Source organism: Manacus vitellinus, unplaced genomic scaffold (genome assembly GCF_001715985.3).
Source record: "Manacus vitellinus isolate BGI_N305 unplaced genomic scaffold, ASM171598v3 scaffold_2_pilon, whole genome shotgun sequence".
NCBI lineage: Eukaryota > Metazoa > Chordata > Aves > Passeriformes > Pipridae > Manacus > Manacus vitellinus.
Genome location: NW_021940208.1, coordinates 19,471,270 through 19,488,257, shown reverse-complemented (window position 1 = coordinate 19,488,257; position 16,988 = coordinate 19,471,270). Strand labels below are relative to the sequence as shown.

Sequence of the window (16,988 nt, the reverse complement as noted above, 5' to 3'; positions counted from 1 at the left end):
GAAGAGCTTGAGAAGGACAGAGAGACTGTTGGCTGGTCCATAAGGGGGAAAAAACCAAAGGCATATCCAAAAGTTGGAAAGAGTTGCTGACATATGAAGAACCCAGGAGATGTGAGAAAGACTTTATAGATTTCATCCTATGAAAGCTCTCCATGCCATTGGACCTCCCATCTGGATGCAAGCAGGAAGGATGCCTGAAATGCTGGACAGATTCTTTAGACACATGCCCATTCTAGTGTTTGAAAACGTGAGACAGTGTGAGTGGATGACATCTCTTTTGGTTTGGGTTTTATTTTAAGAAAAACAATTTTTCCCTCATATAAGGTCTGGTATTGGTATCTGCTAAATTGTCAATACAATCACTGAAGAAGTATTTCTTACTTTCCTGTTACTTTTCTAAAGATGAAGATAAATTCAAGATCTTCCTCCTTACCTTCAGACAATTCAGTGGTCTTCCAGAGTGTGCAAAAGATCATCTAACTTTGCATAGCAAGGACCACATATGCCAGCTTTACTTCTCAGATGTATTAGAATCATAGGACAATTTCAGTTGGAAGGGACCTTTAAAAGTCATCTAGTCCAACCCCCAAATGTACTGGCCTGCTATAAATGCAAAGATTCTTTTCTTATGAGTGTAGCTTAGGACTGAAAATAAGCTTCCAGAACAAGAAGGACAATCCTTCCCATATCCCACAGATACTAACATTCTACACACAGTTGGCATTATTTCATATGTCTAAATCACCATGTTAAGACAGGCCAGGTGCTATTAAATTACAAACTACCAAGAAATATCAAGAGAAACCTCTCTACCATAAGAATAGGGAAAATCAGTGAGACATTATCATCCCAGATTGAAAGAAAATGTAGCTTTCTGACATGTCATACATGGTGACCTTGACAAAATGTCTCATTCCTACTGATAAAACAAAATGCAGCAAGTGAATAGAGAATGACATTCAGATAAAGCAGACAGAAAAACTATTTGAACAATAGAACAGAGTGGTCAAAAATGTGCAAAACAATCATAGCGACAGCAGAATAAGACAGGTGAAAGAGGATGACTGACTGCTTTCAAGTAAAAAAAAGCCTTTTAATGAATTAAACCACTCAAACAGCACATACAGTAAAAACAGGCAAATCAAACCAAAACAGACTTATGAAAAAAGTATGGCTATTTACTTGAGCATAATATGATTTGAGGAATGAATTTACTGTGATAGATGCCTTACATGTCAGGCATTTAGATTTTTCTATCATGGAGGAACAGAAATCTACAGACTGGAAGAAAAGAATACATACACTTCTATCATTTAATTTTAGGTCTTCTTTACTACAATGTATTTCAGACTTCCTAAATGTTCCAAACTGGTCTGCAATTGTCCGAATCCCACCATCATGGACTCAAATGATCCCCAATGATTTAGGCAGCAAAAATTTAGTAGCAATTGTCTGTAGCAACTGATTTCATTTCTTTGTTAATTGGGTGGTTTAAAACTCTAAATATAAATGTGACTACTAATCACTGTTCTGTTACTCCATGAGTGTCCTTTACCAATTTTAAACCTAAGCCTGAAGTTATCGTAATTCATATCATGCTCAAGGTGAGTGTTGTTGATTCAACTCACATACCACTTATGCATTGCTGGTTCATTAAATAACATCAGCAAATAGCTACAGGATTCTTCTGGGTTTTAGAAATTTGCATGAAATAAGTAGATGGAAAATAATGCCATTAATGCATTGAACTGCAAAAAGAGAAAATGGAAATTAAAAATAAAATACTTTCTCAAATTGACTTTACTTAAATATTTAGTTACCCAGTGCTGATGACAGACAAATCAGGTTATGCAGTGCTATATTTTCCCTCTTTCTCTGTGATTCACATTTTGTATCTCTTCTCCATTTTAAAATTTAAAGGCTTTCCAACCTAATAACTCTGGTCAACCTAAAGGTCAGAGATAAGCCTTCAATACTGGATGTCTTGTGCTACCTATCTGAGCGGCAGCAATTAAATTAGGATCACTTTACTCTCTTGTGGGATATGTGAAATCTCTTAAGTCTGAATTAATATTTCTTGCTCCTCCTCTCCTCCCTCATAGCAGCAGAAAGCATGAGGATTTTTCAAGAAGTGTTCTTCAAAAAAGCAGCACAGATTTCAGGCAAGGTTTTCACAGAATTACTCCGTGTCAAACAGCAACTTCTGTCAGATGTTTGAGAAGAAATCACAAAAGAAAATGGCTGACAATTTTTCTTCTTTATTACATGCTAGCTTGTTCCTACCGTTAGCTTCATTTAAGCTCTGAAAAGAAAGCTTAATATTTCTTCTCTGAAAGTTACTTATATTCTCCATATCTCTGTAGATGTCCAGTCCTTTATGAAACATGTATACTGCTGTACCCTCTGTTCTTTCTGAATTCAACCCTAGATTGTGTTCTGAGTCTGTAACATGTCACTGTTAGTACATACTAACAACACATTTTGAATCTTACTTTAGACAACCTTTTATTAGGCTGACTGCACTAAGATAAGATTAATCTGAAATCTAGGAAGAAAGATGTAACTCAGAGGCAGCAGCCATGGAGAAGAAAAACTGGATTAAAAAAATGGGAAGTATACTGAAGAGATAGGGAAAGCTCACAGAAGGACATAATCTTTGAGACTTATGCAAATGAAACCTTAGTGTTGAATCTCTATTTATTATGAGTTCTTTCAATTATTTGATACCATACATTTATTAAAACATCCAAATTTTAAAGTACATGAAATGATCCTAATCTACTAAAAATTGCTTATTTCTAAATAGAAGAAAGCGAATCATCTCAGGTGTAGTTTTAGGACAAGGATTGGAAGTTCTTGGATCCTCAATCTTAGATCAAGCAGAAGAGTGAGGTACTCCCAAGGAAATTCCCTCCTTTGCATTCAGGATAAATTAGCTGAAGCATCTAAAATGATCTAAAATATTGACGAGAAACAAAGTAAACTGTAAAAGATAAAAAAGCTAATTATCAACAAAGATGACTGGTCTTAGCTGAATAGACAAATTGGAAATATTGGAAATTTATTAAGTTTGAAGAAAGTGAATAGAATGTAAGTGAAGTAAATGTCAGAAACATGATCAAACCTAAAGAACCCAAAGAAGCAATCAATATGAGGCTTAGACAAGTATGAGTGAGGAATCTAATCTTGTATATATGACGCAAAAAAAAATAAAAGTAAAGGCTAAAAAGCAGCAATCAGTCCTGTAAAAGTCAATACAGTTTTTATAGTGATTTTACAGAGGCCTATTGAGGTAAAAAATCAAGAGAAAAATCTAGTACAATTTTCATCTGTATACCCAGTGAGTTATATACTAGAGAGTAAAGAGATGCTGATTTCGCATCAACTTCAGGTCAGATATACCTACAACTCCATGAATATGAATATGAATATGGAAAGACACACATTACACAGGTGATAAGAGTTTTGTACAGATTTCTAAGTGATGGACATGGGGATTATGATTATATCTTGAGGAAAATAAATTGAGGGTTAATATACCCATTTTTGGTTGATTTGAACCTATTCATAAATTTAGGATGATTTTTTTTCTAAACAAAAAGCTGAGGTGGCAATGCACTCTCAATTTCAATGATAGCACCCATCTAAAAAATCTCTATTAGAAAAAAATAGAGATGAACAAGTGTAAGCTTCGGAATACAGCACTGGGTAGAATCACAAATAAATTCATAAACCATAATGGTCTAGGCTGCATCTAGTGGGACAAATGCAAATTGCCAAAAAAAAAAAAAAGATAAACAAGAAATCCCCAAATCCTAAAAAGCAATGACAGAGCCTGATTTTTGTCAGACAAAAGATGAGAAGGCAAAAAGGAATTATTGGTGAGTTATGCTCCATTAGTAGCAAATCTGGGTGAAAAAACGCTTCATGTTTGCTTCTGAAAATGTCAACCTGGATGCCATTTTCAAGGAATTCAGTCTGACGTTAAAAGACATGTCATAACTTTGAGGATCCAGGCTCCAATGTCCCAGAAATCTGTTTATATAGCTCATAATGTAATTACAGCTACCTTAAGACAGATGAGACAGAAGGCAGCAATATATTGAAAAGTAATTGAAAAATGCAGTTGTCCAGAAGCACTTGTGGGGAAGAGGTCTCTGAAAAGCTGCTCAAAGCTTCAGAGTTCGAAGTGAAATTTTTGATGTTGTCACTCTCAATCTATTGAAGAGCTGACAGACAATCAAACCCGTCTGGCTGCCTGGCAGCTCATTTTGCTGGCAGGTGGCAAACAATTAGACACACCAATTTGTGCCTCCTGATGACATTAAAGCATGAAACTAAGTTGTATGCAGGGCCTAGTGATTTGTGTGAAAGCATTTCAAAAATAATACTCTTTGCCGTGGCAACTCATTTCAGACTGCCACCTCCCATTACGGCTTTGAGTGGTGAAGACGACAGACTTGAGTTACGTGTGGTGCAAGGCCGCTTCTGTTCAATCCGTCATCAGCGCCCCCCGAGACCTCAATCCCCTCCTTTCATCAATATCACTTCATCATTTACATTCGATAGTACTTGAACTGCTGCATACATTAACTGCACACAAGTTCCATTTGACAGAACATGTTGGACACTTTTTCTGCTTTTACGTTTTGTTTATGGCTGCACAAATTCTAAGGAAGAATACACTGTACCTATTACACAATGACTCTTACGGACATATTAGCAATGTACAATTAGAAGAACATGCAGAGCAAAACACTCCATATTAAATGCTAAAATAGAATTCTCAATTTCAATTCTATTTACAGAAGTTTGCTTTACATGGCGTTTACTGGCACATAAAATCAGTGATCATGGTTAAAGAAATATCTTTAAAACAATGAAGATACTGTTATTTTTCTACAAATTACTTATTACCTCAACTCTTTTTTCACAAGGCACTCAGACATCCAAATGTAAAAAAAAAAAAAGACAAAAAAAGAAAAAATAGTCTAGCCTTACAAGGACTAAGAATATCTTTAGATTAAGGTGAAAAATGCATTTCTCTAACCTAGATTTGCTTATAAATATGGAAACACTGTGTTTATTTTAAAAAACCTGAAACAAATAGAACCTGACAAAACAATACACTCCATTGCTCATGATTTTCCCTAGGGACAATAAAGATGACCACATCGTGCAGTGAAGTACCAAAAGCTGCATAAACTACAGCAAGAGAAGATCCTACAGAAATAAAGTCCACAGGCATAGTGTTAAATTTTAACACTTTTTAAAAAATAAGCAGCTTTTAAAAAATAAGCAGCTTATCTTATTTAACTGTTATTTTTTATTGATAAACCCAATTATATTTACATGAGCAAGTATAGAAAAATAATCATGCCGTACTTTTTTTCAGTTTTTCAATGGTAATTGGGATACTGTAGGCAACACAAAATGTTCAGAAATCACCACAAGCCAAAATTCATGTTGCTTTTTTAATTAATGTTGCTTTAATTAATACTTAAATTAATTCTAATATTGTATCAATACACTATTCAAAGTTTTTTTCCCCCTAACCTTTGCTTCATCCCCTGTAAAAAGTTATAGTGTTAGCATATGAATCTGCTTCATTTTGTAATTTGGAAAAGTGACACCATCACCACTCATATTTGCCTCCAAAGATTGCCAAAGTGGTCAAGTACTTTGACATTATGAACAAACTGTACAGAGGAGTATTTGCTTGAACAATGGGTATCATTCAATAATGCCACCATGAGGTGCAACCAGACAGTTGAGGCCTTGTGGGCTAAGAACATCAGCAGTTTTATCAAGATGCCCCCAGTTCAATAACATTTCTCTAGTTGGAGAAAAGAACACAACACTTCCTAAACTACTGGACCTGCCTGAATCTGCCAATTTTTTTCCTTCATAGTTGTTGGTTATATTAAAAAAATACTGATCTACCTCACTCACCAATATCAGATAGCAGGATCATCTATTTAAGAGAAAAAAACCATCAACATTTATAAGAGTTACATTTGAACCCAAATGGATGAGGTCAATTGCACAACAATTTCTATGTTCAAGATATCCGATAGGGACTGGACATTTAAAGAAAACTATATTCTTTAGAAACCCAGAAGCTATACCCCAAAAAGATAAAGAAAGGACTCTGTGAAAATGTTTAGCAGTTCAGTTTTAAGCACTAACTTCTGAGCATTTTTGTTGTTTAAAGACCTAAAAGGAAACTGTTTTCTACCACGACCATGCAAATAACTTGCCATGGTCAAAGCATTTCAGTACCAGAAAACAGTGCAATGATGGATCCAATTAAGATTTAAGCCTTTGAAAGAATATTCAACTGAATTTCTGCACAGTCTGTTCTATATCAGCAGATATTACCCCTCCTCCTCACTAAAATGCTGTTTTAAAGAAAAAAAAGATTTTATTGCAAAAATATTTCTTTGCAACAGGCTTGTTTTCCAAGTATTTTGTAGAGTTTTATTCACTGCTAACAGAGAAAAACAAGGTGAATAACTTTTGTCTATACTATATGGTCCATATTCAGAAAAGGAGAAGTAATGCAGCTGTTAATAACATAGTCTAATACAAACCCATAGAAGAACAACCTTTTAAAAAAAATAAAAAAAATCTTCAAATTTCTGAATTACGTCAATATAAAATAATTAATCCAACCATATACCTGTCAAACGAGTGAAACTGCATGGGAAGAATAGCCTGAGCTTCTCTCTTCAGTGCAGGATCTGGGTAAGGGATTGGATCCGGGCCACATTCTGCAATTTCAACAGGGGCTGCCACAAGGCTTTTCAGTATTTCTTTGACATTGATGCCTTTACTTTGGCTGATACTGGATATCGAAGATGCAGGTTTCAGAATTTCACTGGGGCTTTCTGTTAAGCTCTCCTGAGATTTTTTCACTTCCGAAGACAGAGTAGATAACAGCTCACTCATAGCATCAGGGCCCGTGCTGGTCTCCAAGTCTGTCCCATTCAAAATATTGGGCATCTGTTCATCTCCAATTCCAGAATCTGTATGAGGAATAGAGCTTTCCAGCTGAATATCTTCAACTGGTGTTGGTGTTTCTTTGTCTTTAATATTTTCTGGAAATACAGTTGGTGTCTCTGCAGCGAAATAGAGATTATGAACAATAATTTAGTTTGGTTTTTTACCCCCTAAAAATATGATCATAAGGTTTCGAAAGACATAAATGTGTTAGAAAGCCCACAAATCATAGTAGTTTAAACTGTAAAAATTCATTCTACATACAAAACATTTTCAACAGCTGTTTGGCATATATACCGGCTTGGAAGAGGGAGCCCAAAATCACATTATGCAAACTCAGTGACATTCAGAAATTACACCCCACTACTCACACAGTAATCAAACAGCAAAACACTTCCAGCAGAAACAACATAAAAAATTATAACCTATAGACTGCATTACTGTATGACCTGTGAGTCTACTAGAAGAGAAAACTGCAATCATTTATGCTTTCAGATTACTGTAAAATTTAGTCTTTGTATTGCTGTCAGCAAATATGAATCTTGCATTCAAAAGAAAATTGCTAGACATTTTGTTTGCTTCATGTTTTAAAGTGTGTATTATACATATCTTACACACATATAGTTACATTTAATAGAGATTCATTTATACATGAGTGAAAAAACATGTTGTTATTCATTTTTTTAGATAACTCCCCTTTTCCCACAAAAGGTAAAATTCTGTAATTCAGGAAATATTCAAGAATAAAATAAATACAGTTTTTATAGACATAGGTAAGTGAAATCTGTTGAGTTTGGAACATTTTCAGATTGAAACAAACTCTGCAACATCTTGTAGCTGAGAAGAGCATACCTCTATTAATTACTTCAGAGAAACAGACATAACAGCTTCATTAAGTTGTAACTTCCATATTCATCTTTTTGGTTACTTCTTTTAAAGCAAAAAAAACCATGGCTATTTTTAATGACAAAAAGCTTGCACTCACTCAAAATGATTTTTTACTTTATTTTCAAACTACATTATTTTCATTGGATTACTTGTCTTGATTATAAAATTTAGCTGGCCTATGCATGAAATAAGAATGCTTCTTTTTTTTATGAATTTGATATAGTGGTGTAGACAGTATGGGAAATATTTTACAGTATACTTGGATGAAGCTCTGACTAATACAAGCAAAATGTGCTTCAACAATGTAAATTTAATAACAACTTCATAATTCATTACCAATTGTTCAGTACAGTCAGGTGTAAAATATTTATTTAGCACATGGGCATAAGTTTGGATATGAGTATGTGCACATAAAAAAAAAATCTATATGACATTATTTATGTCTTTGAGCTAATGGTTTTGTATTCTGCATGAGTACAATTATTAAGAAACAGATACAGATAGAACAGAAGTGGCTTTTAAAAAGACAAAGCAGAATCACCCATTATAAGGAGTATTGTTTTCTTCTTTTAAAAGCCATAAACACTGAAGCCACTTCCTCCTCCTTTTTCTCCTAAGTACCTTAAACGTATCTTATCAAATAGATATGAGCTCTTCTTTGTGAAGCAGGAAGTAGAAACTGGATTTATGAGCTGCATCAAATGCATTTAGCATCTGCCAGGTCAGGAAGTAAAAAGATTCGTATCTACTTAGTACTGCCTATATTTGGCACAGAAGGACATCTGATCCACAGAACGATCCTAATGAATTTTCTGCCTGTCTATTTAAACTTCATCCATGTAAAGACAACACTTCTCAACTGAAGGGAAGATCAGAACTGGACTGCCAGTCAGGCAGGTTGTTGCCCATGAAATGTATGGTAAATAAAATGGCATAAGGCTCCATTATTATGTAAATGGAAAGAGGGCACTGAAAAAAGACAATAGTCCACTACATAGTGAAGTTAGGTTACACCTAACCTCAATTTTCATTAAGGTCAACAGCACTGAAAAGAAAACTAAAGACAGGAAATATAATAGAAATACAGTTGTGGAAAGTCAAATACCTTATCTAAACCAGAAGAAAGATTTTAATACATTAAAATCATAGCAATGAACTGACTCCAAGCCATTTTTGAAAGAAACAGTCCATGATATTACTGGTTTAGTAGCAGGCACTTTTGCCAAACAGGGAAATGGAGACAGTGACATATGAATGGAGAAAATCACACATGGTTTCTCTTTTTTTAGAAATAGGAAAAAAATTATCTGGACAACTGCAACATTCAAGAGTAAGTAAGACTTCGGGATTTATTTTGGAGTAAAGAATAGTAATGGAATGGAATGAGACAGACTACAAAATGACTTTGTAAAACGAGCTTTTTAAATATTTATTGCTCAAAGAAAATAAGGGTCAATATAGTAAATTCAGTAAAGCTGGGCTGGTCACAACAGAATCTAATTTAGTCATGAGAACCTGGGAATTCATAAAATATGGGGAAAGCAACTGGCTAAGAAGGAGTCATCACTCAGTTCTAAAAGTCAAAAAACCCCATCAGATTGAGAGAAACTACCATGGGATCTATCTTGTTCAAAATTTTAATAAAGATTCCAGTTGAAAATATTTGGCTGAAATTTGCTGACGACAAAGTTACAAGGCACAATTGATGGTCAAAGAAGGATGATTATAAGCAAGCATTATGGCAGAACTACAGATAACATTTACTGGTGAAAAGCTATGCATCTAGTGAAGAATACAGAGATTCGCGTTATAACTGGAATTCATCTTCTGTAAATGACCGAATGGCATTATTAATGGCATTAGAGAAGGCTTTGGCAGGATTCACTATGGAATACTGTGTATGCTGTTATAATTGAGAAAGATGGAAGTGCCGCTATGGAGATACATACCAATCTACTACTGCAGAAAAAGAGTTTGACTGACATAGTCTGGCCAAACTAATACTGAAGGGTTTTATGACAGCTATCATATGTATTTTCAGGGCGAAAACTCAAAAAAAAAAGGAATTTAAGCTAAATGGAAGAGTTGGAATGAGAATAATTGAGTGAAAACTTGCCAGGAATAACAAAAAAAAAAGTTTGGGAAGCGACAGTCATCCATATATAATTAGGATTATGGAATAGTTTTCCAGTCAGAGTAGCAAGTTCAAAAAATGGAACTAATTTTGAGATGCTAGAAATAGGACTACAGTTAATTACTCAGCAGGTGCCCTGTAATCCTTTGTTCCCAAATAAGAATAAAATGCCTAGAGGCCTGCATCATTAGAAGCTAAAAATAGAAGTAAAATTAAATTTTTGCATGTAGAATTTAAATATGACATACATAATACTAATTAAAATTATTTTGGGAAAAAAATTTGAAGGGAATTATTCTAAATTCAGATAAGCTTATAAATACTTGATTTCTACAGAAATCAGATTTGTATCTTTACTTTTCTTATCATGTCTCCAACACCTAATATGAATATGCTGCATTAAGCCAGTTAAGCTTAGTTTGATTTATCACTGTGAATAACAATCTCTAAAAGCTACCGAAGTCCAATGCATTAGAACTCATTTTTAAAACATCAAGCAAGCTAAATGAATAAAGGTTTAAAAGGTCCAATTTACTTTCTATGAATCAAAGGATAATAAACTCAGAACAGATAAAATTCTTTATAACTGGCTTTCAAATAAGAATATAGCAAATTAGGATATGTGAAATCCAGATAAATATGGCTGAAAAGATGTATTATTAGACCTTCTTGATCAGCATTATTATTAGTACTATTTAGGTAAATGATAAACTTCTTAGCATAGGTCACAAAACCAACCAATTTTAGTTACAACACTGCATATCCATAAGTTCTGTTTTATATTCTTTTATAACATGTCCCAGCACTCCTGCTGCCTTCAGATTTCAGGAATGAAGAATACTGCTCCATAAAGTGATTTAGAAAATCTTAAACCATAAATGTGTATGCTTTTATAAAAATCCTAAATATTTAAAGCGACTTATCAAAATGATAAACATGAACAGAAGCAAAAACACAACTGATTGCATCTGTCTGTTATAACACTGTGACAGTAAGCCTCTAAATTTTCAGCAAACCTCATCAGTTTTCTACAGTACAAGGCTATGTCAGTAGACAAAGCAGAAACATTACTAGATCTAGTGATCTTAACCCTGTCAGAAACAGGCAGTTGGAAGCCAGATGCCTCCTTCTTACTGTTTTTCATTGTAACTAATGAGTTCGTCTACATTATGGAAAAAATATGGGCTTAAGTTAACTAAATGACATATTGTATATCTGGTGACCTCATCCGTCACGCTGCTTCCCTAAAATATCTTGTTTGCTTGTGATTTATGAAGTGTATTGTAATTGTTTTAACCTACTGAGTTACCTAAATAGCTCTTGCACCGCTTCCATATGCCTAAAAAATACAACCCACACTGCCCCTATTTATTAACTTAATAATGAGACATTTTATATGTCAGGTAAATATATATAATTTTGCCATTATTAAAAAGGACAATACAAAATATTCTGCTTTTAATATTTTTTTACTTTAAACAATGGAAAAATTGCGTGTAAATTCCTGTAATCCTTTAATCTTTTTCATCTCATTAAACCTCCCTACTAAGTAAAAATGAGCTGAAATTTTTCAAAAGTAAAATGTACGAAAATTATTTTTTTAAGTGCTTACAATATGGCTTAAAATTTATTGGGAAGTCATACTATCCCAAATTATTGTCATATTTCTGCTGCAAACAATGTAGAAACATTTGACAATGGAAGGTTTGGGTAATCTTGAGATAGGACTTGCTGCCACCTTTCAGTCTGCATGTGGACTGGAAAATTTATGAGTTGTTTTCTGTATAACTATCTTGAGGCATGATATCCTTATCCTAAGGGTGATAACCTTGATAGCTGCCTTTTATACACCCGTTTGTAGTTTTCTACAAATTTTCAGAAGAAGTACACTACAAGCTGAAAATGCTTTCATTCCAACTAGGCAGTGATATTACAGCTTCCTTCATAGGTGGAAGAGTCAACTAATCAATTCCTAAACTCTAGGCTATAAAATGGAGTGGAAAAATTCTTCTTAGCAACATCAGTCTAATAATTTTCATGTATATGAAGCAGCACAATTAAACTGACATGAGAAACTAAATATGGGGACAGAATCAAAGAGTAATAAGGATCTGATTTAAAAATACATTAAGAGGAGTAAGCAAGAATGAAGGTGCAACAGAAATGTCCTCAGAGGAAGAGGCACAACAGTAAGAAGCTGCTTTTGTATCAGGACCTTCTCTTCTGTTGGTATTTCTATTTCTGTGTGATAGTTATAAACGGCTGAGAGAAAAAATTCCTTTTCTAGTGATCCTGGTCATGGCCCAACCTCGTAACATCTACTCATTTTGGCAACCTGGCTGATATTAGTACTCATGTAACTATGCATTAATAGGCAAATTTGATCATGTCCCTCTAACTGACTTCATGGGGTTCTGTTATTTCTGAGGCAAGGCTACCTGAACAACACTGACTTTTATTTTGCAGAACTCATTTGCTTTTCTAAAACATTTTAAAACAAGTTTCTTCATTTATTGAAATATTTAAAAGTGAGAAAAAATAGCCTGGTGTAGGGTTACAATTTGTCCTTCTTGCACTATCAGGCTTTTATCTACGAAAATCTTTGATAAATGCAGCGTGCATTTAGCCTCCATCTGTTATTCATCTAGAGTATTTATCCAGGTTTCTGAAATTCCTGCCAGATCAAACACTGGTCCTTTCCTTCCACAAGGACAGTAATGCAACAGCGCAGAATCAGATTTCTAACAGCATGCCAGCAATCGTGCACACGAAGAGGTGGAAGTAGAGCACATGCCATGACAGCCTCTGGCTGGGAAGAGGAACCACAAGCAGGGATACCCGAGGGCTCTGACACGCATGTCTGAGTGCAGAAGCAACACAGCTGAAGGGGGCTGGGGAAGGTCAGATATGAAAGACTCTGGGGTGGGTTGGCAATTGGAAGGGCACAGATCTTGAGATAGGTGATTTAATGCAGCAGGTTCGGAATTTCTTTTTAACCAGAGTTGATTTGTGAGGAGAAAGGACGTAGCTCTCAGCTAGGAAAAATATCACAGGTGAACACACATAAGTACGTCTTCTCTTTTTGCTCACTGGAAATTGCTTCTATGTGCTCAAATTCCTCAAAAGTCTTATCATTTGTTTCTTTCCCTGCAGTCGCTCAGGCAAACACACAGGGCGGTTCTTTCTACCTTGACCATAGAAAGGATATTGAAAGAGCTACTTATGACAGACATAACTCTTGATCTGTTTAAGCAATGTCTTTAATCAATGTCTTCATTTTTCTTTACTAATCAAAACTCTTTCACTCAGCGTTAGATGGATAAGACATCAGTCTGATTGATTACCTGGTTGCCAAACAAAATTCCAGCAATCCTAAAGCAAAGCATTAACAAGGCATTAACCAAAAAAGACTGAAGACAAAAGAAAAATAAGAAAATGAGAAGTTCTATTAAAGAAATGTCAACTTCAGAGTATAAAGCCAGGTGTTTACATTTTTGAAACAAAACCCAAATAGAAATTGGGAACGATATAGTAATATGTTTTGGTTTTTTTCTAGGTGAACTTCTCTGTTATTTTTCAGTTTCTATTTTTTCATTTATTTATTTTTGTATTGTGTAAGCTCAAAATCACATAATTAAAAAGTAGATTACAGGTATCTATGATAATATCTGTATTTCTGACACATGTTAAGAAAGATGACGTTTTCATAATTGGACATTTCTTGCAAAAGAAATAAAAAAAAATAAAATCAATCACCTAGGTTGCAGCATCCAGCAGCAAAAGTCAACAGCGAAGCAGAGAGTATGTTCCATAATACAATAAAACTTATCCTAAAAACATTTTGTTTTAAGCACTACTTTGACAACTCAAAAACTTTTAAAACATCTGTAATTTGTACAAGTGAAAATAAATATTGATGTTATTTACAAAAAATCCCTATTACAACTGCTTCATGCGTATATAATGACTGATCAATTAATAATAAAATGTATGTGCAAATGTCTCCTATGATGCCTTAAGTAGCTGGTGAAGGACAATAAACAATAGATTAAGATGTATTCATTACCCTCTCATGATCTTCAAATGCATGTCTTCTCAGATGTTGTTGGAATAAGCAGCATATATTTCATCAGAAGACCAGGGTGATTATTTTGAGCAGCAGTCAGAAATTCAGTAGAATTGGAATTTTATGATTATCATGATTATCATGATTATCATGATTATCACTCATGTTCCTTATAACATTCCCCTTTCTTGAAAATATATGTACAATTAGATTTTGCAGAAGATGGAGCCATGAATTTTGTCAGGACCTTCTGGAGGCAAAGCATGTTTTGACAGATAATAGAAATTGGTCCTCTAGTCCAGTTAGACTGCTACTGTTATGCAAAATAGTTTAAAAATAGTCTGTAAATCTCTACACTACTACATTAGGAATACAAACAACAGTGTAGCAATGTAATTCCCGGAGTACTGTATACCTAGAAGATCTGAAAAACTTGATGCTTTACTTGTCTTCAAAGAAAAAGCTGTTTCTTCAACCTTTTAATATAGTTTGTTCTGTCAAGGAAAAAAAAAATCAATAGCTTCCAGTCCATCTGTAGCACATACCTTTAAGAAATCTATTCATTTACAGTGCTTTGGGAAAAATACAGACTGTGATCGCAAGGGAGTGGAAAAGTCAATCCACTTTTTATGAAAATTTGTGATAACCTACATATTAATTTTATTCAGACAATATATTATAAAGTGAATTGCACTGTTGCAATGCTTTCGTTTCTGAAACATTCCTGATTAATGCTAAATGGAAATATCAATTTTCAACAGAAAACATGTATCCATTTTTTGGTTAACATTAATTGTGCTTCCATAATTAACAGGTTGCCAGCTGAAGTGTAATAAAATATATATATACATATCTATATTTTTACACTTTTCCACTGCTGTAGATGTGGAAGCACTGTTGAAAGAAACAGTCCAATAAACCATCAAGGTAAGCAAGGATATCTTTAATAACAACCAGAACTGAGAAAGCTCATCTTGAGTGATCCTGACCACCATAGCTAAATCTACTTCAGATTTGCACCTGTAATTTGAAGAGCTTACTTGGTTTTACAAGATAAGGCTGATTAGCTGTTATTAACAGAAGATGCCACACTCCTCTATTTCTCTTATTCCGAGGAAAAGAAATTTCTCTCTCAAAATATGTAATGATTACCCTCTGCTGGTAAGAGAAAGGTCTACTCTGTTTTTCAGTCTCTACTTCCACATCTTCCAGACGTAACAGATATTTTCATATGAATTTGGGGAAAATATCCCTATCTAACTAGAGAAAACAATACAGAGCAAAACTGTATTTTCTAAGCTATTCCAGTTGCTCCCATTTCAGAAATAAAAATTTCAGCATTTTATGCTCAATTCACAAGTGTAATTCTTGCTGACCACTAAATGGCCACTAATTCTGCCTTAACTAACATACTTTTATCTTAAGAGGGCTGTGGGAACTGGCAAGTTCTACTGCTCAGGTGCATTTTCAGAACATGCCATTAAGTCATAAGCCTTATGAGTCTTGATAACCATCCTACAAAGACCTGAACCTAACCTCAGATGTTAAGATTAATTTCATGGAATTGCTTGTAAAATAAAACAGAAGAAGCTTGTTTGCCTTTTACAGGCAGTAGCTTTGCTTACTGGGACTATCTTCACCCTTCTGAATTTGAAAGGAAAATTTTCAAAGGACTTGAAATCATTCCCCATCACTGGGAGTTGAGATTAAGCTTTAGCACATCTTCCCTACTAAATACAACACAGCTAGGATTTTTCACACCTGAACATTGTGGAAGATGCTGCTAAAGATGAAAGCTAAAGATTTTGAAGAGGTTTGCTAGTATATCAGACTGTAAGGAATAGTCTTCCTTCAAGGATCTCAAGTACTCAGCAGGCAAAAAAGGAGACTGGAATACTCATAAGACAAAAAAGAAGAAAACTGAGAATCCTCTCAATACAATACAAATCAGTATTTAAAAATACTTTACAATGGAGAAAGGTGCAGATTAGTTGCATTGCACACTGTTAAATAGGTAGAGAAGATATAAGGGGCTTTTGGAGGGGCAATGATATGCATTGCTCAGATTTATCAGATGTCATGTACAAAGAGAACGTGTCTGCCAATCATTAGGTTGAAGACATTATGTAATTCTTTAGATGGATATATAGTTTCAACTTTTAAACCATATACATGTGGTAGTCTTAAAGAAGAATATATATATATATATATATATATATATATATATGAGAACATATCTGTAACCAACTATAGCTATGGATAAGGATATTACTGAGGCACATAAGGTCATTAGATTGGATTAAGAGCCTGACATCAAAAAATTTCATTCCAGCTTTTGTCATAAAGCAAGCTTTGTGTCTGGAGTTCAGTTAAGCCTAGTCTCAGTCAGGATAAATCTGACCAAGGCAGAGGTCTACAGTGACATCTACAGTGAATGGAAAAAGATAGGCATTTCCAGAGGCCAGCTTACCTCTCTTTTAAGTAGATATTTAAGCAAGTCAGATGAATCCTAAACATGCTCTGACTTCTCTACACCTATTATTAAGGGAGGTTAGGATGACTAGCTCAGATCTTGATTCACTACTAATATTTTGAGAAAGTACAAGATACATATGACTGATGATTTTGAGATGAAAAACTGAAAATCCAATGCAGAGCTTTTGGTTAATAATTTTTAATGCTATTCCCATCTTTACTACACCTCCATATTATATTAATTAATTAATTCTTAATTTAATTAATTCTTTGGTATTATGAACAGAAAAAAGCAAGTCTGGCAACATTACTTTTGTAGGACTGTGTTTCACAGACAACCTTCAGGTGCAAGAGAATAGTTCTGATCTGCTATTTTCCTGCTATCTGCTATTTTCCTGGTGATAATGAATTATTTCAAGGAGT

General features: G+C 34.3%; 1 protein-coding gene across 3 annotated transcripts in view; it reads right to left on the bottom strand.

The window, feature by feature from the left end:
- The window catches only part of NBEA (neurobeachin), a 472,840-nt gene that overhangs the window by 282,369 nt on the left and 173,483 nt on the right, over nucleotides 1–16,988 (bottom strand). For all 3 annotated transcript variants that reach the window (XM_029960860.1, XM_018071249.2, XM_018071252.2), the window contains one exon: nucleotides 6,683–7,121. In XM_029960860.1, coding sequence (XP_029816720.1) covers nucleotides 6,683–7,121 — 439 coding nt within the window. The remainder of the gene's footprint in view (nucleotides 1–6,682; nucleotides 7,122–16,988) is intronic.